Genomic DNA, 23075 nt, shown 5'->3' on the forward strand with positions numbered 1-23075 from the left:
AAGCAGAACTAGAGCCAGCTGCTCCGAGATGAGCTAGCAGGAAGAAGTACTTCCAAAATAAAAGATGGGCAGAAATCATAGGTGGGTTAATTACAATGACCGCTGTCGAGCAAAATCTAAAATGATGACCTAAATGGTCACCGAAGAACCAGAGAACAGCTCCTACATTCCACTTGTCAAGTAATGTAAGAAAGGAATTTAGACTGTGCATCAATTGTGAAATCAGGACTATGAACAGACACCAAGTGAGCAGAAACCTAACACACAGGCTGCCACATCAGAACAACCTTACCAAAGTGACTGTGTAGTGTAAATCAGGACCCATGTGACCAGTCTGGAGTTCTGAAGTTTACAGTACCGCACAACCAAGAAAGAAAAGCGTATTTTAGAATTAGTGCCAGAAAATTTTTGTTTTCCTTCAGACTTACCAGGAGACTGCACCTGTGACCTGGCATCATGGAATTTGTTTACCCTGGCTGGATGTGCTGTACTATTAGTTAATAGATACTGTAAACCAGTGATGATCCTACCCCCTGGCTTAAACTTCAGTTGAATCGACTCACTGTTAGTAGTGCATGGGTTGCTGTTCTAAATCTCAACCTTTGGATGGGCTCTTTATTAATATCTTACAGACAGGGTAGAATTCTCCCAAGATCAGCTAGCAAAACCATCTATATGACTGCATCTTGCTCATCCCACTTCCCAGTTCTCAGCATCCCTTACTCATTTAGCAGGGCTAGTTTGGTTTTTCTTGGTGTAATGGCTGTTTTTCAAGAATAAACCCTCTGATGCAAGAGGTCTAGTATTAAATTTAAGGAATTTTAAACTCTTGAAGATCAAAGCAGATCCCATCACTATCTTGTGCATTTGAGACCAATGGGTAACTTTGGATCTGGTTCAAAGAGAGCCAGACAGAATTTGCATTAAAAAAAAATTTATTTAGACATCTGTTGCTCTTAAATTACAAAAGTTAAAAAGAGCAGGCAGTGAAACGACACATTATTTATTACTTCTAAAGCTGTTTTAAGACGTAAAGTGACTTCTTCAAGATAAGACAACTCAGCATGATCCAAATTCAACTATCCATTTCTCATATTTCTCAATGTCCGCAGCAGATACAGATTTAGAAACCTTCTTCAAAGCTATTTCAAAGTCTTCCATAGTTGTTGGCATGTGCATATCATCTCGGGAAAGATTTCTTATTTCTTCTGGTGTCAAGCCTTCAATGCGCCTTCTCATAGCCATCAGGGATGCATCTCTAGTAAGGATGCAAGAAAAAAAAGAGTTACTCAATACGGGATGGTGGCTCAGCTGTTTGAGAGGCTCAGCACAGCATTCCAGTCAAACTGTTGCTTTCAAATAGGTAAAGAATTGTAAACTTTAACAGGATCTTTGAGTGCTTGTACAACCTACAATACCATGCTATCAGTATTTTTCAATCATGGATTTATCCTCACTGGATCTCTGAACAGCGACTATTCATAGGAGAGGACTAACTGGTTTATCTAATGCCACTGCATGTCTATGACATAGCTGCCGTTTACAGTATCTTCAAACAGGAACAAGACAAAGTAATACTTTCACTCCTCCTACATACAGAAAAAAGTAACTGGAATGCTTTAAACATTTGCTGGTCCAAACAGGAATCCCACTTGAAAGAAAAAGGGGTCAACAGTATGTTCCTCCAACCTGTAGGTTCACAGCTAAATGTTAAACTAAATAATCTGTTCAGCTTGTAGCTCCTCAAACTTCTAGCCTCTATAAGCATTAAGTGGCTTTACAAGTGTCATTTTCTTGATACATTAAGTTTGTTGGCATTTGGATTTCCAACAGTAACATCCGTAGCAGCAGCTGACGAGCTGCTGAAATAGTTAATATCTAACGCTAAAAGACCAAAGCTCCTGCTAATTCATTGTTATATAGCTTATAATAAGAAGAAAATGCTACTTATTTTAGGTAAAAAAGATGCAAGGGCAATCCTGGAGATATCACAATAGTGTATCATATTGTATTAGTGAGTGAGAAGCCAGAGAGAGAACTTTTACGTTGTCTTCTAGGAGGATTTAGAATGATGGTTTCAGCATATTCTGTTCCAGCTTCACCCCTTCCTCCTAAAGGAAATCATAATTGACAGACTTCATGAATTTCACAGAATCATGGAATGGTTAGGGTTGGAAGGGACCTTAAAGATCCTCTAGTTTCAACCCCCCTGCCATGGGCAGGAACATCTTCCACTAGATGGGTTTGCTCAAAGCCCCATTCAACCTGGCCTTGTACACTGACAGGGATGTGGCAGCCACAGTTGCTCTAGGCAACCTCTGCCAGTGTCTCACAAGCCTCATAGTAAAGAAACTTCTTCCCAATATCTGATGTCAATCTCCCCTCCATCAGATTAAAGCCATTGCCCCTTGTCCCGTCACCACACGCTCTTGTAAAAAGTCCCTCTCCAGTTTTCTTGCAGCCCCCGTTTAGGTACTGGAAGGCTGCACTAAGGTCTTCCTGGAGCCTTCTCCATGCTGAACCACCCCAAATCTCTCAGCCTGTCTTCATAGGGGAGGTTTGTTTACTAAATAATTGTCAGCAATTAGAATGCATACTACAGTAAAGAGAATTTCAGAATAATCCCAAGAAGTTGCCTTGTTAAACTCCATCTCAGTCCAGTATCACCACGATTTGCTGTTGTTAACATTTGTGAACAAAGAGCCAGTGATATACCTGGAGGGAGCATCCCTAAGGCCTTCAACCTTCACAGTACACTCAAAACAACAATCCAAGATAAGTTCATAATTACATCTGCTATGCAATTTAGCGATTTCCGGAATGTCTTATTATAATAACATTTCACCTACATTTTCCATGGTTACATACTGACTGTTCAGAACTGCACTGTTATCTCTGACTGGGTTTCACTCCAGCTCAGAAAACCTTGGATTTCACCTCCAGTTCTTTAAGGTAGTAGAATAATTTGAGAAAACCAGAGTTCTTGGTTCACTCTTTCTTAAGTTTTGCTCCTGTCATGAGTGAGGACACTAGCCTGCAAGTTTGAAATTTGCTTATATACTGCAAGTCTCAACTACACAAAAGCACTTTTAAATAAGCCATATGTCTTTTTGTCTCAATGTAAATGAGACAATTATGTGCAACATCTGTTTTCCTGATACAGTTAACAGGCTAATACAAGCACTTTCTTACTAATTTCAATTTGTGCACCTCCAAACCACAGTTTGTCTGGATTTCTGGTTGCTGCCATGTCAGTCATCTCTAAGAAGACTGCTACAAATCAAAGACTCAAATATTTCTTTGTGGGTTTGTGTTTGCTTGCTTTTGTTTTTTTTTTGTTTGGTTGGGTTTTTAAGTTCCGATTAAAGAAAAAAAAAAGCAACAGTGCGTATAATATATACATATATGAAATTCACTGAAAACCATTACAAGTATGCTGACTTTTAAACAACTGTATTGCTATCCAGTATGAAATGGAATGACAAAAACCAAACACTGAACAGACCAGATGACACAAACTGCAGCTAAAATTTACTGAAGAGTAGGCCAAACAAATTCTCTTTCACATAACATGAGCCTATTAGCACAAACTGCTTTCAAAGGACAACCAACAGCAAGACCAAGCAAAATACCACCACAAATTCATCTCACAGACCTACAAATGAAACAAATCTGCCCAACACTGGTTCAGAACAACTAACATACCGTTCTTTTCCCAGACACTGTGTAAGGTTTGTTGAGGAAATAGTACTGAGGCTCCAAACTCTTAGTTCAGCCTGAAGCGACCCTGCTGATAGAGCCTTTGGTGGCAGTTTTGCATGCAGGCTACTCGCATTCATCCCTGCACATTGTCCTTTCAGCTGTCCTGACAAGTGTTTGCAGAGCTGTATTAGGAGTCAAGGCAAGAAATGGATCTGTGTTTCAGGAAAGCAATGAGGAGGTGGTTTTAATACAGAACATTTCTCTTATCCTGTTCAAAGTACAGCCCCACAGCAGTTGGCACTAGCACAGCTAAGAGCTCAAGCCTTGCACTGCCACATTTCAGTGCTGCCCCCAAAGCCTGAAAGTACATTTACACAGGTGCTTATTAGATGATAACAGCATCTTAAGAAGTTTCAGTTCTTTGTTCATTACTGCTGTTTCCATAATTTGCCATTGCTCCAACTGTGCCAGTGCAAATCTTCAGATATACATCAAATGACTGATACTAAGTCTCTCAGGAGATCAGTCCTTTCCTTCCGCTTTCAATTTCTGAAAGCGGAGACTGGGGGAAAGGCTAGAAAGTATTTTCAGTAATTTAGGCTATAGAATAGGCCCACAAATGACTGCATGTAAACATGACTGAGGGGAAGGAGCAGAAGAAAACTTAAACCACTCATCACTGAAGCCAACATGCGGAGTACACAGCTCATACTGTCACACAACGCAGTGTACCTTTTCTGTGTCACGAAGGAAGAACACTCCATGTTTTTACTTTAGTTATTGTTGCCTCTGCCACTATTCCCTCTTACACATGGATGTTCTGCTAAACTAGTGTAACCTCAGCAGAATGACTGCAACTCTGCAAAACTTAGTCTACCATTCTGTGGATGTTCCTCATGCAAGGAATTTGGTGTACATGAAAGAACATGGAATTTTACCTAAATCATAGTTTGTTTAGATTCCCACGTTGCAACTGCTCTCCATCATTATTATATGAAAATATCAAACAGAAATCTAATTAATTAATGTAGTATTTTACCTTTTAGCCATACATAGAAAACAAATTACAGTCCGTTTTTAATCCAACAATTTTGATCATGTAAATTACTTTACAAACAGTTTTCTTAAGACAGCTTGTAGCAGTAGTAACACAAATGATGCAATGTTAACATACCTGCATACATTGGTAATGTCTGCACCCGAGTAACCCTCCATTTTCTCAGCTATATTTGCAAGGTCAACGTCATCAGCCAATTCCAGCTCTTGTAGATTTATTCTTAGGAGTTCCTCTCTACCTTTTGCTAATCAAAGAACAGAAAATTGAGTCTGTACGATTTGCTTTCTGAAGATAAATAATGAACTGCAAAATGGTGAGAGGAAGAATGAGAACAAAAACACTGTACTTGCTACAAAGGTAAATGTTCAATGTTTAGATTTAAACGTTCTGAATTAACAAATTAATTTCATACATGTATAAAATCTTTAAACCAGGTGATCAAATGTAAAGGAATATTGATAAAGTTTAGGTTTTAGTCTTTCCAACCACTCCTCTCCCCAAGTCTTCCCACCTGATGGTAAAGGAATATAAATTCTCTTTTCTAGTCTCCGTCTTAGGGCTTCATCAATATCCCAAGGAAAATTAGTAGCAGCAAGTACCATGACCATTTTGGAAGGATCATCATTTTCAGTAGCCCCTCCAACACCTGCATTGGAGAAAAAAGAAAGCAAAATGTACATGTTTCATGGCATTTCATGTAGACATAACAATATCCACAATTCTGTAATATTAAAGCAGCTACCATAATGCCCTTTAGTGAGTCTAAGCACAACAGAATAACTAAGGGCAACAGAGTGCAGTTTTTCACCTGTATGACAGCCTGCAAGAAAAAATGGAAACTTCGTTTAATTAGGAGCAGCGGCATAGGCCACCACTCAGATCATCAAGGTCCTCCCTATCATGGCAGGAACAGTTTTACAGCAGAGCTGGTTGGATTTCTGACAGTACAGTATTTGAATTTTCACATCAATGTCCGGTAACAGCATGTGAGAAAAAACAAAATAAGCCCCCCAAACCCATCAGCACACCAAAAAAACAGATGCTTCCCCCCCCAGTGTTCATTAACAGCTACACAAAAGCAGCATTACTCCCCTACAAATTTTTTTCACTTGTAATTTTAGGCCAAACACTTCACATACACAGGTGGATTCTTACAAACTGCTGAAGTGAATGCTTATTTGGTGGACTGAATAACAACTTCTCAGAGAGAACACCTCTGCGTTGAAAGTACCGTGAAACTGCTGCTATATACAGAAGTTAGTTTCATTAAACCTGCTACTCTCTGCATTTACTGTTTTTGCTTATAGGACTAGGCTGTGGAATAGCCTAGTCTGCCTGAAAATCTGAATACAAAACATCATTTATGAGTGTCAAGCAAAAGGACTTCTAATAGTTGTTACTAATAAAATTAGGTTATGTACATACTTGAGTTATGAGTATTACAGATCTGCTGCTATTTAAAGTCAAACATAAAAAGGTATCAGCAACAGAGAATCAAATATACAAATCTTCTGACTCATGTAATTGTACCACAAATTACTCCATAGACTAGCACTTTTCAGCTGCCCTTCTCCTTTCTCCTTGCTCAGCAGAGTATAAAAAGGATGCCTCTATAAAAACTCTGCAGTGTTACCTACTTTTAAACTTCGTTGATTTGTGAAACATTAACCAAATAGCTGTAATAATCTGTGGTTTAAAAAGAAAACAGTCCCAACCACTTCTATAAAAAAAATTGCCTTTTTATTTATATATTTAAGTGGGAAAAAAAAAAAGGATCCAAAATAAGCTAAGTGCAATGATTGCTTTGAAGTCTAAACTGGAACACATGACAGTTTTTTTGAGCCACCTTTTCCCTGGTATTGGAGAAACGATATGCTAGGTGAAGACTGAGAGCAGCAGTTAATACTTTTTTTCGTCTATATTTTTGGAATCTTTGTTACTCTGGATCAGTAATATAAGGTTGTTGCTCAGATGCTAAGACTGTTAGATAACTGGTATATTTTTTTCCTTCCACACTGACAGCTGGAACAGTGCAGTTTCATCTTTTTACCCCAATTTTATGTAAGACTTTCAAATAAAATGCTTCTGAAGAATGAAGTTTTGATTATTTTTCCTCCCTCAAGTTTTCTCCAGTCCAGCACTTCCCAGCAATCAGGGTATTTACCATCCATCTGAACTAGCAGCTCTGCCTTCACACGTCGGCTAGCTTCATGCTCCTCTGAAGTTCCCCTGCGACTACAGATAGAGTCTATCTCATCAATAAATATAGTTGTTGGGGCATAAAATCGAGCCTAAAGAAAGCAAAAGATAAAGCAGAAACTGAAATAACAGTCTACTCACATTTAAGAAACAGCAGCACATTCAAAACTGAATGAGTATCAGACAATACCTAACCTTCCCTCTCTGACCACTACACCCAACTACAGAGCAGCTGTGCATTCATTAATACCATTTGAACAGCATGTTTTTTGGCAAAGTCCTGTAATTGTTAGGGCTATAAACAATGTTTAATAAGCTAAAGGCAGTTTTACAGACATCATAATAACACAGTAAGACTTATAACTGTGAAAGTCATCAGTTATTCAAGCAGGAATAACAACTCAAGTTAAAGCTAGGACATCATAATATGGAACCTGTCCAAAAAACAGGTTAACTGCAAAATAACTTTAGTCTTTCCAAAACCAAGAGAGGTTAAAGACAAGGATCTGGGAAAATAAAAGCTGTTGTCCTACAGCAGTTGAGATGCTGTTCATTATGTATCTGCATTTTTGATTGATCATATTAAATGAGCCGATCAAACTATGATCTTGTATTTCCTGATTTTTCTGACTACTGTAACTGCAGCTCTGCTGCCCCCTTCAGTACCGAGCACCATAGCAAACACCAAATGCAGACCTGCTAACACATGGAAAAACATAAAAGACTACATGTTCTGAGCCAATTTCAAGTGTTATATGCTCTGAAGACAACTACAGTTTGTAATTCCACTTATTTTAAGAACAAAAAAACCACCCACAACAACAAAACATGCACAGCCTAAGCAGAGTTCTCACCCAGAAAGCATCAGATTCCACCTTCACTTTTACATTCAAGTATGTTCTACAGTGCTTATCAGCTTATAGTGAGCTACCTCTAATATAAAAAGATAACCCTGAAAATAAAGATAACCTATTTTTTCCATTTTTATAAAGCTATTTAAGAATAACCAGATCTTGGCCAAATCAGACGGTCCTAAAATGTTTGACGCTTGGAGAGCTGTTTATGTTATGACTTCTACACCTTAGCTAAGTTTCACTATTCCACAGGTAATTCTACTTCATTATCTCACTATTTATGTTCAGGAACTTTAATCACCATTTCAAACAGTAGACGAACAAGTTTCTCAGATTCTCCTCTGTATTTTGAGGTAAGTGTGGAAGAAGAAACATTGAAAAAAGTAGTCTTGCATTCAGTCGCTACAGCTTTTGCCAGGAGGGTCTTTCCAGTACCAGGAGGACCAACCATCAGAACACCCTATTAGAATAAAAAGAATCAGTTTCAGGACAAGAATCAAAACACAGACAATTTCACAGTTTAGCGGTGTAGTATTAAAATACTAGATGTAAACTTTCCCATGAAGAATTATTCAAAGGTAAGTAATTGATTGCTATTACAATAATACAACATAGCTGAAGACAGTGTATTTAACCAGCCGACACCTTTATTTCGTTAGTATTATTTACCATAAACTTTGTTACTGAAAAGTGGAAAGAATTTACATGAACTACAAAACACCTGAAATTTCTTGTTCCACCAAGATCCAATCTCAGAATCCTACTTAAGATCACAGGATCATATTTTTTCATACCTTCCATGGTCTTCTAATTCCCTTAAAAAACTCCGGCATCCACATGGGCAAAACTACAGCTTCCTTAAGCAGCTTTTTGGCTTCTACTAAATCAGCAATGTCATCCCTGGCAAGAAAGAAGAAGTTGTTGGACAGATTCAGACAGGCTGCAAAACAATCAGTCCACAATTCAAAACAATATGCAGTTAAACTTATTATGTAACAGCTCTTCTGTAATTCAGGAAGAAAAGTTGAATTTATTTATGCTCTAGTGTCAAAAGCCTACAGAAACAGATGAAAGCCTACAGCAAAACAGCTGACATCTGACTAGTAGACTGCAGCTAGATGCAAAAGCAGTGAGACACAACTCTTTCATGAGGGCATCACTGATCTTATTCACAGAAAGAATAAGCAGGATAAGGCAAGTTGTTTAAACTTATGGTAGTTACAGATGATACTTTCTTCTTTTGCCAAGAGGTTGGCTGCCCATGAGACCTGAATGCCAGCTTTCATTGGTATGAGAACAATTTACCGAAGACTGGAAAACAGAGTTGAATTAAAAAGAATTTTTAGAATTCTTTTTCAGAGTTACAAAATTATTAGTTCTTAGATATCTTATAAGCTGGTCTGATTTTCCTGAAGTTAACTCTTAGGGCATTTCACTTATCAGCATTTGCCCAAGTAATATTTTGGTTTCAAAACATATCTATATGAAGAATTAGTTTCAAATCTGAAGTTTCAATTTAAGATTCAACATGAAAACCGAAACATGTATTTACATGTTAAAGTGAAATACATGTCAGCTGCATGCATTAACAAGTTGTTTGTGGGATTGTTCAAGCCTGGTTTTTTTTTAAGCCTATTTTATTTTCCAGAAGATCTTTGATCATTTAATCCTCACAAAAATCACCTAATCTTGGAAACATTTGCAACACAAACCAAGCTTTGTATAAGGTTTAATATTTATCACATTTATGTAAAGGTACTGGCACATGATTGTATTTTATCCTGGCAGTCACAGCATGTCCAACAAGATTTCAAAGGGTTCCTATATTGACATAACTTCTTTGTTAATTGGTTTACTATCTTGGTATGCCTCTGGGTAGCAAAACAGGTTTTTAAACAAAGAGACACTGGCAGATACTAGAATCTTCTACATTGCAAAAGACTATCTAAAAAATCCATTTTAGGACTCTTAGAAAAGTTTGAGAAGCTTTGTGTGCTTAGGCTGGGGTTTGAGCAACCTGATCTAGCAAAAGATGTCCTTGGTCATGGCATGGGGTTCAACCAGCTGGTCTTTAAAGGCTCCTTCCAACCCAAACTATTCTATGAATCTACGGGTGGAATAAAAAGTGTTCTAAAAATATTCAGCCACACAAGAAGTTTAGTCACCTATTTAATCAGCATAGGAAACCTGTAGGTACTTTTTACGTGCAACCATATGCTAAAATACTTTAGTCTTGTCATATTACATAAGAGGAAAAAGAAATAACTCAGAAAAACTGTCAGCAGTATTCAAACTTACCATCGAATGTTGGGATTCTGAGAAATTATATCTCTTTCCAAAGCTTCTACTAAATCTTTATCATATCCAGTACTATCAAATTTCTTTGGCTCAGCCTCTGAAACCTCTGATGCAGATTTGTTCTACATATAAAAGATATAACATAAGCACGTAACAATGGTTATGCTACTAATGGATTTTTACACAAGTCCACAATAGCATCATACTTCTAGAAGGCAGCAACATAAACCAGCATGAAAATTATGACGCATCCATATTTCTGGTGCACTGCAGGATCTATGTGGTCCTCCCAAAATTCTGTACTGCCCTCATCCCATTTCCTTCTCCAGGAAGGAAATGCCAGCATATTATACTGATGCAGTTCCTTTGCTTTAGTAGATAATTAAAACTGCATGCACCTATCGCAGTACAACAATGTTTCTTCCAGAGGAATCAAAAACTTTGAGACAGTAGCTAGGTAGGTGGAATTACACGTAAGGCTAGATCAGAAAGTGTCATACTAAGCTAGAGTATCTCAAATCATGTGTCATAAATATGCCATATATATGGGAGACCAAAAAAACTAAGCAGGACTTCCATATGAAGGATAAGAAAAGGTGATCTGCAGGAAGACCACAGAAGTAAAAAAATAGCTAATTAACATACAGCAGGAAAGCAGAAGCAAAGAAGCTATACAGCTGAAAGGGCTCAAACAGCAGAGACCATGCAACTGAAATGAAATAAAATGCAATAGACATACCCCATTTTTTATACATTTAACAGCAAGCACTTGTGTTGACAGAAAAACTGCAAAAAAGAAAAAAAGACCTACCCTGTCTCTGTGTGTTTTTATCCATACTGAGAGAGGATTATCACTCAAAGACAATGTAATTTAGCTCCCAATAAAAAAACAGTAGCTTACATCACTAAACAATTCCACCCTTGTAGTTTATACTACTTCCACAGGCCATGACATCTTGCCACAACATATGGTGGATGAAACTATCAAACTGTTACATGGATATTTGACTTATCCAGACTCTGGAAAGCTATGAGTTTAGTGTCTTCAGTATGACCTGCTACTCTGGTCAGTTAAATTTATGGAGACCAGAGCACAAGCAAAACTTAAAACACTCTGACTGCATGGATCATTCCCTCTCATGAAGTATGTTGGGATTCAGTTTGTTTTAAACTGAAGAGTCTGGAGCTAATAGCATATATCTACCAAAAAATAAGAAAAGGCATCCCTTTTACAATTAAATAGATCTTGAAATACTTTGGAAAAGGCAAGTCAGGGTCAGCCTAAAACATATGAAAGCAAGGACACCCCATTTGAACAAGCTCTATCAGGTTCAGCTTCAATAATTCAGATGTATACTATATCCAAGTTGCAGTAAACAAGCCCACATTTACCAGATCACTTCCTCCAGAAGAAGGTTTAGTTTGTTTTTTCAGGGTTTGGTTGTTTGGGAGTTTTGGGGTTGATTTTTTTTTTTTGTTTGATTGATTGGTTTTTTTGGGGGTTTGTTTTTACTTAATCTGTAACTAAGACTGTCCATAAAGCAAAGATACCTTATAAAGTGCGATTCAAATCAGCATGCTGATTGAACAGAAGAAACATTTATAGGCATCTAATTTTATAATACACTCAATATTAAGAAAACAAGACTGAGTTTCTCAACTTCATGAAGTTATTTGCAAGTTTACCTTTTCCTCTTTTCCTTTATTTTGCTGATCCTTTTTTTCCCGGCCGCGAACCGCCTTCCCTTTATCACTGGGATTTCGAGAGGATGGACGGTGAGGGCCTCTGACAGCTGCACTCACACGATTATTGTGACCTCTGCAATCACTGCATGGAACAGACTGACGTTTTCTAGGTCCTGGCGAAGGTCTAATTAGTTGTAATATATGAAAAAAACCTCAGTGTAAAGTCACTGGTGAGCACTACATAACCAAATCAAGGCTACAAACTAAAAAGCCATTTTGCTCAAAATAAAAATCTGCATGTCAGAAACAAGACAGACATTTTCAGATAGTCACTGAAAATCCACTTTTCCTTTCCCACAAGCTTAGGGCTCGTTTGCTTAAAACAAGCTCCTTGCTTTGTATATTTCATAAATAAAAGTAATCCTAGTATTATGGACCACTCAATATATATCAGGATCCAGTACATTCATAAAAGCTGTCTTTAACCGAGTCACAGCAGCAAGTTTGTCACAACTGTACATCTCTCTTCAGTGTGAAATGCATATTAGCCAATATGAATATGCTAATGGATACGATCATATGTGTTAAGGTCTTTTCACTCTCCAAATGGAATATCTACCAACCTATACTTTTACTTATGAACACCCAGGCATCTCTAAATTCCACCACAAAGATCAAAATAAAGGAATAGCATGATTACACATCTTATTTCCACCTACATTTGAGTCCTGCTATCTCAGTACAGGAATTTACTGTGGTTATTCCAATGCAACATGGCCTAAGTATTCACCATGGCTTTTTTTGTATTATCACAACTCAATGCTTCACCAGATGGCAACTTAAATGGAACAGAAACAGTTATCTCAAGTCTTTCCCATTTTAGAAACCCAAGTATGTGTATCTCTTCTCTAGAATGCTTCAAAACATTAGGAGGGTTCTACCTCTGAGACTCTATTCTTCCAGAAGGTTTGAATGAAATTGGGTAACAGTGCTCCTAGTTATTAAATGAGATCAACAGAACAGTGTGATCACACAAGATCCATTTCTTTCAGAAGTCAGACTTAAAATCATTTAAAAAGGAAATGTAAAAATGTACCCATAAAAACTGAAGTTAGATATATGAGAAATAGCTCTTAAGTTCAAAGTCTCAAAGAACAGCTAAGCTCATCTAATAGTCACTTGATGTCAAAATGCACAGTTCGTGTCTGCTTTGCATGCACTCCTGTTCCCCGCTTCAAGCTACTAGAGGCATGTGTCAGAACCTGCAGTTAACCAGTTCAGATAGTCAATTTCAGGGAAGTAGGGGTGTGGGAAACAAACAGTAGCCCCACAAAACAATGTCTTTTTTTGCTCGTTTAGCATTCTGAAACAGCTAATCAACACCAACAAAGAGGAAAGTAAAAAAAAAAACAACAAACAAACCCCTCAGGCAACTATGGAGGGTAGGACTATCCTTCAGCAGCAGCTGCACTGTCAAACCACACCACAAGGCCTTGGTTTCACAGATACTAACCCAGCATAATTCTGAAATAAGCAGGCTTGCCTGAAGCTGCTTGTTCCTAGCCCTCCCCTTGAGCTGATGCTAGCCTAACTGACCAGTTCATGAAGGAGATCAGGGAACCACATTGCTACACAACGGAACTGAGCTTGGACACTTCTAAATTTTATATTATTCCGATAACATGTCTTCATCCTTTTCATATCAGCTACATGCAGAATCATTTTTAAGTTGGTAAGAAGACTAATAAAAGAATAGAGTTGAGCTGCAACAGAATGACAAGTTTATCTTAAGTCAGGGAAAAACAAAACAACCACCTCTCTCCCCTCCCCCCCCCAAAAAAAAACAGGAAAGAGCAAACAAGTAACCAAACAAAACACCTTTCCCAAAACAAAATGCCTCTACCCACCCCCAAAAAAAAACAACAAAAAACAAGGACCAAACTTGACATTACTCAAGTGTACACAAGATAAAAGCCTCAGAATGTTCTGAAGCAGGCTGCCTCAAAATGACATCTCCTTGACCACAAATGGTGGCAAGCTGCTGGTGTGTTATACATCTAAGTTCTAGAACAAAAATTACACAAGAACAGGCCAAAGTCAATGCTCACTTTGCCCTGATAAATGCTAATTTAGGTCTTCAAGTTTCCTCTTACCTACGTTCAGCAGGTACTGGCAAAGACCAGACTTCTGCCTCATGAGCTGGTAATTCTTGTTGTGAAGCTTTCAGCGGCGTACTGTCCAGTTTAAAACTCTCTAGTGTTTTCATTATATCTTTTACATGCTTAGCTTCCACACTTATCTCTTGCCAAACCTGATTAGAAAAAAAACCAACAAAAACCAACAAAGTAGATTAAGCACATTGCAAGTAAGTTTATGAGTCTTGATTTCAAGCCTGTGTAATGCCTGGATGGACTCCATAAAGTTTCACAAGCTACCTGATCATACTTTAGTAGACAAGAATAACACATATCAGATATCAAAAACTTCTTTTCTGCTTTCCTCAGCACATTTAAAGAATAAACAAATTTGAATTTTGGATTTAACACCTAAGAAACTTTTAACAAATTCTGCATATTAAACAAGTATGACAGAAAAGAACACAACCTTGTAGAATCAGTGTTGATGAAAAAAATGGTGGTTTATGTTAAAGATATATTAACATGGTGGCCACAACTCAGTTTCTAGTGAGGATCTAAGTCACACTACTGAAACACTGACAAGGAAATAAGACTATTCAAAATGATACCAGCCTACAAAACTTCAGCATAACAGAGGCACTCATCAGCAGGAAGCTGACAAGTCAGGCAGAACACTGGATCTCCAGGGCTATGCTCCATTGCCTGTTTTGTCATCATCAGAGCAAGAAGTCATAAAGATTACTTAAGTAAGTCTATAAAATAACAAGGAAAAATGCCTACATATAACAGCACTACAGTTTATCAGAGGACAGTGCGAGTATTTTTATACTTTACCATGACAGGCAATTTTTGCTACTTTAATGCTTTTCCCTCAAAATAGTCCAGAAAAATATTATTCACCTGTTGCCATTTCTGTTGCAGATACGTATCTCTGACAGAGTAGAGATACTTATTCATTTGGTCAAGAACTCCCTGGTAGTAGACCATTGCAGAGTCGTAATTTCCCAGTAAGGCATATTCACGGGCCAGCTTTACATTCTCACTGATCATAACAATGCTCATGTTCAACATGAAGCTGAAAAAACAGGAAATATTAAGGAAAAAATTAATAATCCCAGGATCAGAACACATTTTTTAAACTATTACCTCATTTAGCATTATCAAAATATAGAAGCTGGAAAGATACTGCTTAGAAAAAAGCCCTAGAATGAATGCAATTAATATGAAAAGATAATTGTTTCTCTGTTACTAAAAATTCAACTCTTCACTTCCTAAAATTGTTTCACACAATGAAGATCCTGTTGAAAAGCATAGATAAGATATGCAGATTTAAATGTACCACTGCAAGCCACAACTGCATACTCTCCTTCCCTCTTTATTTTATTCTAAGATAGATGGCTATTTTACTGTTAGCATTACACTGTCCATACTATAGCCTGCAGTTTAAGAAAAACAACAATCCAACAAACAATAAACCAAAGCCCATCTCCAATATGAATTAAGTTTTGGGTTGTTTTTTTTTTTTTGCCTTAACATTCCACGTATATAGGCTACAGCTGAACAGTGAGTGTGTAGATACTCACTTTATTTAACATACTGTTCAAACCATGCTACTTTTCCCTACCAGTGGTTTAGTTGGCTTTGTTGTTGTTTTTTGTTTTGTTTTTTTTTTTATGGAGCAAGCATTATGAACTGCAACCACTTCCACTCTGCAGCACTAGCAGAATCAGACCCTTTCCATTAGAATAGATCAGAATTATTATTTATACAAATACAGTATTATTTGTATAAACACACAATTGCCAGTCACCACTGCCCATACAGCGATCAGCCTATGTTCTTATTTGTTTCTTACATATTCCACCCCCTTCCTTCTTCAAGATACCTGCACTGTGTCCACTCTTCCTGTCTCTTGCACAGCCGGAGTTTCCCCACTCTCCTAATCTCCTAGAACCAAGCACAGAAAACATTAAAATAAGCACAGAAAACATGCTTGCAGGAGTCATCTTGCTCTCATTCTGGCACCTGTACCCACTACCAGTAACAAGCAATTGCAGAAAAGCAATTGCAGCTAAGCCCTGGGATGAAGCATACTTGACACAGATCAACTATTTAAAGAATGTAAGAGGTACTAAACTCACATGCGCAATAAACAGACTGAAGACTCAACACATTTCAAGACCAGGTCAGGGTCAAATTCAGACAAAGTATAGGAGGTTTCAGAAGCTACACCTTGCACACACCAGACAAGCTACTGTTGTAAAGAGGGGCTGCTAATTGCAAGTCAAACATTTTATACCTTCCACTGCTTTTTCTATGCCCTTCCCAAGTAGCTTTATGCATGGACTCACAGCTAATCTGTTTCTGAGCCAATATTCTCTTTCTGCTTCTTTTCTTTTTCTTCTCCTATTTCCCCCGGAGCAGATAGCTGCTGTGAAAAGCTTCACCCTGAACAGCAAAACTCTAGCAGCAGAGGAGCTGAAGATACGCCTCTGACAGCCCACACCCATGCGCAGAGAAGGGACCTGTGGGGTTGAGTCTGTGAAACGTGCTACCCTAAGAACCTACACTATATAATCTCACTCCAGCCAGAGGCTGGCTGAGCTGGCTACAAGCTGATACAGTTAATGTGACCAGAAACTACAAAGACTGCCAAAACCCAGGCTAATTAGGCTTTGGAGGCACAGTTTGACTTTGGAGCCTTGCTGGTTTTTACCTCGGGAGAAAAAAGCCTGAAGGTGTTTGTCAACTGCTCTGTGGATCATCACACAGGTATTACCAAAGTTTTCCCTGCTATATTTAGGAGCAAGCTTTTCCACTCCTGCTCATCCTACCAGATGCACCTGTTTGCCTGTCCTGAGAATTCAAACCGATGACTAATACTGCTAAAATCACAAGTTGAGCAAGATGCTAATAAACCTTTTAAAAATTAAGTAACAGCAAGTTACTAAAGCCAAACTAGACTGTCAAACACAGAGAGAAGTCACAGATAACTATTCTTCCCCCCCCCCCCAAATGTTGTAGAGCAATCCAAACAGAACAGCAATTCTGTTTAAATACCGGGATGTAGGGGAAAAAGCTTGAAAGAGTAGTTTTCATCTGGAAATGTTAAAATAGCCGTAATAAAGCAACAGACAGAAGACAGAGAGAGGAAGGACATAAAGGACAATGGGGTGGGGGGAGAAGGCGATCACTTAAGTTTATAATGCTTCCAACATAACCAAAAGCAGTAGTACCAATGAAAACCCATGAATCTACCAGTTTAATCTGTGGTACTGAAAATGCAAGAGAATTTAGTGTAAGCTAGAAAACAAATGTAATTTGTTCCTTCATTTTGAGTCATAAGAGCAGAAGATGTTGAAGTGGCTTCTGAATACAAGGCTCTTGTGTACAACCAGGGCAGAAAAAGCTGCTGACTCTGCTTATGTCTGGACATGCCACTGCTGCTGCCACTTGAATACTGGCAGTGTCAGAGCTGATGCAGTAATGTATGCCTGTAGCCTTACTGCACCTGTAACTGAAGATGCTGAAGCAGTTTTAAGACGGGGAAAAAAAGGAGTTAAGAGTACTAATCTGAACCCAGATTAAAGTTTGCAGCAGAAAGTCACACTGTGACAACTCAGGGTGGCAAGACACACGCGGAACAGATGTGAGCATGCACAGATCCAAAGTTAAACCAGACCTGAAGGAATTAAAAAAACAAAAACCAAAAGCAATACACAACTAATCCTGCACCTAAGTATTTACCAACAGCTACTATTATTGCATAACAAAATGTCAAAGCAGCAAGGCTGCACATTATCAGCCATGACCTTTCCATGAATCATGCCCAGTGAAATTATCTATGTTCCACAGCAAATAGTAATGAGCTTGTAAGGTTTACAGTGCACAGGATATAAAGAAAATAATCTAAGCACTTTTGTCTTGCAAGTTTAATTCTACACTGTGTACAAACACACATGCTTCACAGTAAGAATACTTTCTACACTAGTTGTCAGTATATGTGGTTCCCTGAAATTAACACAGCAGAAACCCATCAAATTAACACACCGCTAGTAACGGAATACATTTTCTCATTTGCTGCAAGCACTTAAAATACTTCTAGAGTTTGGAGCAGCTCAAAGTAGTGGAGCCTGAAAACTAAAGAAAGTTCAAAATACGTAAAACTTTTCAGAATGAGTGTTTAGAACTTATTTTTGTATTTTATTTTAAAGATAACAGCCTGACCATCATCAGGAAAACACTGGGAATACATCATGACTCTAAGGAGTTATCACAAGGAATGACTCTAGGTAATTTCTGCTTATATTCATACATTAGAACCTGGGAAGGTGTAACTGAACACAGCGCCAATGCTGTTTCACAAAGAAACCCCCTGCAACTTTAAAAAAATTAAGAGATTAATGTTGGGATGCAGATGTTGGAAGACTGAAGTTGGGGTCCAGCAGTTACTACAGGGTACCCCAGCAGCTACCCTTCTGATTCAGAGAACAGCACCAGCCATACAAGGAAAACACCTCTAAAGAGTCCTTCAGTCCAACCTTAATGCTCGGACTAAGCCAGAGCCCACATTTCCATTATTTCAGGCTGCTATACAGGCTCTGACATCAGAGCCACCATGTGAAATTCAGAAAAGTTCTCTCAGCAAACCAGAAGAGAAAAAACAACGTAAAAACCCCACCCAAGTAATATTTTTCAGGAATCAGTTTGTGCTGGTGACACAGCGGCTTGGCATCACCTCCGACCTCCCTTGCACCTTTAACAGTCTTCTTCATAACATCCACTCCTAGCAACATTTGGTGTCAACACGGGATTGTGTTAATTACTTGGGAAACAGAAGAGCTGCCAGACTTACTGGATGTGAAACAAACTGGTTCTCATCCACTCGTATTCAACAGTAGTGAAAAAACAAACACCAGGAACAACAGATGCAAGCATACCTAGCTGGTTACTGAAGAAAAAATTACTGAAAAAAACTCAGTATACAGATACATGGCCTTGAAAGCATAAAATCTGCTGGCAGATTTTAAGCCAAAAGCCTTTTTTTTTTTTTTAAAAAAAGTATATTACTCCCTATTTCACAAGGGCTGGAATTCTCTCAAAAGGTCAGTGTTAACAAGTTTCTCAGAAAATTTAGAAGGTGTGGCAGAATGGGGACCTAGAACTGATGTCTACACTGCTTCTCTCTGTTCGGAGAGAAAACTTGACTATCTGCCAAAAGTTTACTCCCTTAAAGGAAAATAAAGAGGCGGAGAGCGAAAGAAGCACGAAGTGCAGCCCAGTGTCAGAGCCGGTGCCCGCGGTGCAATGGCACCAGGGCAGGGAGCTGAGCGGCCATGCACCTGCAGCCACCCGCGCCTCCATTAACTTTGGGGAATCCGCGGCGACATCCCGTGAGGCTCCGAGCACGAGTGAGCTCCAGCAAAGACTTAAGACCGACGAGGCCGGTGTTAATAGTCACGGGTGTAGCGACAACAATGACCGTAGCGACTCACTCCCCAAAGCTGGTCCCGGCCCCTGGGTCGCAGGACGAGGGAGCCGGAACCCTCCTCCCGCCCGCCCGGGGGGAGCTTCCCCTCGAGGCTCCCCATGCCGCCCGAGCGCGGACGTCGGTCCTCGCCTCAGACCGGCGGACGGGAAAGGTGGATGGAGCCCCCAACGGTCGCAAGTGGTACGTGTGGGCGGAGGACAGCCCAGCTGCCATGAGGAACAAAGATACCAGTGTTTCATCGCTCACTTACTCCTCTCCAGAGCTCGGTCCCAGCAGCCACAACCCCTTCGCTCTTCACTCCTTCCTCCTCCTACTGCCGCTGCAGCAGCACTAACTCCACCCCCGACCTACCGCCTCCCCCCGCCGCCGCCGGCAGTTTGAAGGCAAATCCGGCTGCGTCACTTCCAGCCCGGGCAGACGGCGGGGCAGGCTATGTGGGGGGTGATGGGAAGGGAAGGTCCGTCCAACCATACCAGCGACACGCTGCCTTCTGTTTTAGCAGTACGACTGACACCCGTAACTTTTTTTGGCTTTTGTTTAACTTTTAAGGAGGAAAAAGAGCAAAGGGAACAACAACAAAAAAGGTAGAGCTGCATTGGCCGGGAATCGAACCCGGGCCTCCCGCGTGGCAGGCGAGAATTCTACCACTGAACCACCAATGCTTGTATACGGACTGTCTTCCGCCTCCATCCGTCGAAGGTGAGAGGAGTGCGGCGCGCCTCCGCTGTAGCAAGTGTTACAAGGGCTGGGACTGCCCCACGGCGTCCGTTAGAATATCCGCGGCGGTAGTGAGGTGCGGTCAGCCGTGTTTGGGTCTAAACGGCATTGTATTTCATCTCATAGGTAGAGATGTATTCAATGGTGGAAAGATACCTTAGCCACCTTAGGCATGTCGGTTATATTAAAAACGCTGCTGTGAAATAGTGCTTGAATTTTAAATGTATTTTAACATCAGAGTGTGTTGGTATGTATTGCCGCAGATGTAACCTGACAGCAGCACATGAGAGGCCTGAGAGCACAGCTAAGCTATAAACCAACCCCACTAAGTTCATACCTCTGAGGAGGAAAGACGCAGCGTGGTGAGGAACCAGCAGACTGGGCCTGCCCCAATAGCAGGCTGAGCAGAATTAGGATCAACCTGTAAAGAGGGGCTTCCTTCAGCTATTTACATTCCGTAATCCACGATGCGGTTTGCCTAGTGAATAGCATTTATTGATTTCTAGCCACATACTCATTGCTTTGTGACTGTCTCCACCTCTTCAAGCTATTAAAAAGGGTGGTGTTCTTGGAAAGAAAACCACCTCATGTGCTACTGGTCCTAGGAAAATCATATGCTGAGACACGTTCCTTGGGTATGGTGCCCCTGTTGGAGCAGTTAACCTACTCAGCTGCTTAGCAACAAATAGGATCTAAAGGCTGGGCACAATGCAGGAGGTTTATGACAATCCACTACAGTGAACTCAGAAGACCTGCAGCATTATGTAGTCTTTTAGTTAAGTTTATCACATCCATTCCTCCCTTCCACTTTTCTATTTTTACCTGTTTAACACTGTCAAATAGGCAATTTTAGTCTCTCCCTTTAAGGAGTGCCTGGATTTAAAACAACCCTTCCTACATTACTTTAGCTGTAAGATAAAGCTGGTGATAAGTTCTGTCAATTCTAAACATTACTGTATCACATCATTTGGTTGATGAGAGCTAGAGAGATTACCCTCTTTCCATTTGTAGGTGGCTAATGAATGAAAAATGATGCCATACTTCCACTCACTCCCCTCAAACCAAAGGTATAGTAAGGATATAAGATAGTCTCTGCAATAAGACACTGGTTTCTGCATCAGCAGTTTGACATGTGCACTTAAAGAAGTGCACTTTCTCAAAGACTATCCTCCCTCCTAATAACATGAAAGTTGTTGTTATGTCGTCATATTTCTCAAGAAAAGGAGCAGCTTCATGATACATGATGTATGCATAATAAATAAGATTTAATTATTTTGATGAGACCGGGAAAGAGTACTAATAAATTGAATTCTTCAACATCAGAATGTATACTTTTGCGAACAGGTTACAGACATGAGATGACAGCCAAGTACAAAGTACATTTCTGCTATTAAACATGCGATTTTTTTGTTAGCTAGTAGAACTGTTGCAGGGTAAAAGGGACTTCAGGAGAGGGATGTGAAGAAAAATAAACACACTTGGGCAACTTCTTTTTACATTTGGTATTTGATGAGCAAAACCAAGGATTTAATTTCTTATAAAGAGCAACTGTAATTTTTGTATTACACAGCAGGTGTTATGCTACAGAAACTGATTTTGAGAAAACAAAGAGTTTCTAAAACTCAGGAATGTCACCAATTACCAGCAGCTGGTAATTCAATCAGGCTGATCACAAGTGTTGGAATTGTCTCTCTTGTTCTGAAGTAACTTCTAAGTAAGCGTCAACCATCCACTCAGGCATATGCCCTTGGTCAAATACACATACTGTGCTAACAGTTCAGTCAGCATAGGCAAGGAAGCTGCCTGTGCTGGGTGTAGACAGAGGAAGTCTGCTGCATGAAGGGGACGGACGCTCTGGGTACCTACTGGAAAAGCATAAAAGATGCATGTTCTTTTCACAGGAATATCAGGGGGCTTAAAGATGTTGGTCCCAGCCACCACCACTACTTAACCCCATGAAACCCAGACATATCAGTGAGCATTTCAAGATCACATATCACCCAGGTATGCAGAGACCTGGTGAAAGGGGGATGCCCATGTCATGACAGAGACAAGTACAGAATACTCAAAAGATAGGTGAGTAACTTGCTATAGGTGTGGGATAACGCAACATAATGTCAAGCTTACTAACTGGGCGTGTAATAAATGAATTTGCTTAAGCAGAGTAGTGCTGTGGTCTATGTATTTAATTGGAAGATCCAAAAGAACCAACAATCAGAAGGATATTTATAATACAAACATTATATATACATATACACATATGGAATATATCTATATATATATATATAGATATGTATAAATCCGTAAACTTGAATAGTGCCTTTACCAGGAGCATCTTAAGGCATTCAAACATTTTACGACGACACTGACCCAACTTACAATCTTTTTGCTTTGGTTGAATTAAAGCAAGCAGATTTTAAGGTCTGATCTGAAACACCAAAGTCATCTGAAACCAAAGCCTAATAGTATCTTGGCTGGCAGCAGCATCATCTAAGAACCCACCCACTGCACTGTCTGTTAGCTGAATAACATTAAAGGGAGTCTAAATAAATCATTTCCACTCACAGCTTTGCAACAGCAGAAGATACTTCAGTCTCAAAGAAACTTTCTAGCCATATATCCTACAGATTCTATTACAAATAGAGGATAGAAAAGACACAGCAGGAGGGCCTGCCCTAGGATAGAATGACACTGAGTATCAAACAGTATTTACAGTACAGGTACAGGATTACAGAACATTTTATAAATACAATTAGTATGTATACAAAAGAACATAAAAGAGAAATTTGCTTTCATGCTATACAAAGTTAAAGTAACCTGAACTAAAACTTACTGCAGAATTCCACAGCTGCTGGTTAAGAGCCTCTCTGCTCACCTGTCTGTACAAACCAATCCCCATCATAGGTCACCAGTGAAACACCCATGTTTTAAGC

The 23075-nt window shown here is 39.4% G+C and overlaps 1 protein-coding gene and 1 non-coding gene across 6 annotated transcripts; both read right to left on the reverse strand.

Annotated features, from left to right (window-relative positions):
• Positions 1-923: 923 nt before the first annotated feature.
• Positions 924-19691, reverse strand: KATNA1 (katanin catalytic subunit A1). Of its 5 annotated transcripts, none has more exons than XR_009746597.1 (12): positions 19005-19192; positions 14835-15009; positions 13950-14107; positions 11797-11980; positions 10111-10232; positions 8607-8712; positions 8114-8272; positions 6924-7050; positions 5271-5405; positions 4877-5003; positions 3706-3884; positions 1123-1258 (listed from the first exon to the last, which is right to left on the reverse strand). XR_009746597.1 is itself a non-coding variant. In XM_061471518.1 (11 exons), the coding sequence occupies exons 2-11, from the start codon at positions 15003-15005 to the stop codon at positions 1060-1062; spliced, it is 1488 nt and encodes a 495-aa protein (XP_061327502.1). In that variant the 5' UTR covers positions 15006-15009; positions 19676-19691; the 3' UTR covers positions 924-1059. The 5 variants fall into 5 exon arrangements, 3 of the variants coding, with proteins under 3 accessions (XP_061327502.1, XP_061327501.1, XP_061327503.1); XR_009746598.1 differs by having other exon boundaries at positions 3706-3914; XM_061471518.1 differs by lacking the exons at positions 3706-3884; positions 19005-19192 and adding an exon at positions 19676-19691 and having other exon boundaries at positions 924-1258.
• Positions 19692-20016: 325 nt separating this feature from the next.
• TRNAG-GCC (transfer RNA glycine (anticodon GCC)) lies at positions 20017-20087 on the reverse strand. Its single transcript has one exon. It is a non-coding gene; the product is annotated as a tRNA-Gly (tRNA).
• Positions 20088-23075: the final 2988 nt, after the last annotated feature.

Source organism: Pezoporus flaviventris, unplaced genomic scaffold (genome assembly GCF_033815535.1).
Source record: "Pezoporus flaviventris isolate CSIRO_AGI_PZ_B2104156 unplaced genomic scaffold, CSIRO_AGI_Pfla_v1 ptg000066l, whole genome shotgun sequence".
NCBI lineage: Eukaryota > Metazoa > Chordata > Aves > Psittaciformes > Psittacidae > Pezoporus > Pezoporus flaviventris.

Bases quoted from the DNA above. Each gene is read 5' to 3' on its own strand.
- KATNA1 (XM_061471518.1), bottom strand. From the start codon at position 15,005: ATGTTGAACATGAGCATTGTTATGATCAGTGAGAATGTAAAGCTGGCC. The intron at 8,713-10,110 runs GTAAGTTTGAAT...CTTTCTTGCCAG, and splicing joins CAGAATCCCAACATTCGATG to GGATGACATTGCTGATTTAG. The intron at 8,273-8,606 runs GTATGAAAAAAT...TTATTCTAATAG, and splicing joins GAATTAGAAGACCATGGAAG to GGTGTTCTGATGGTTGGTCC.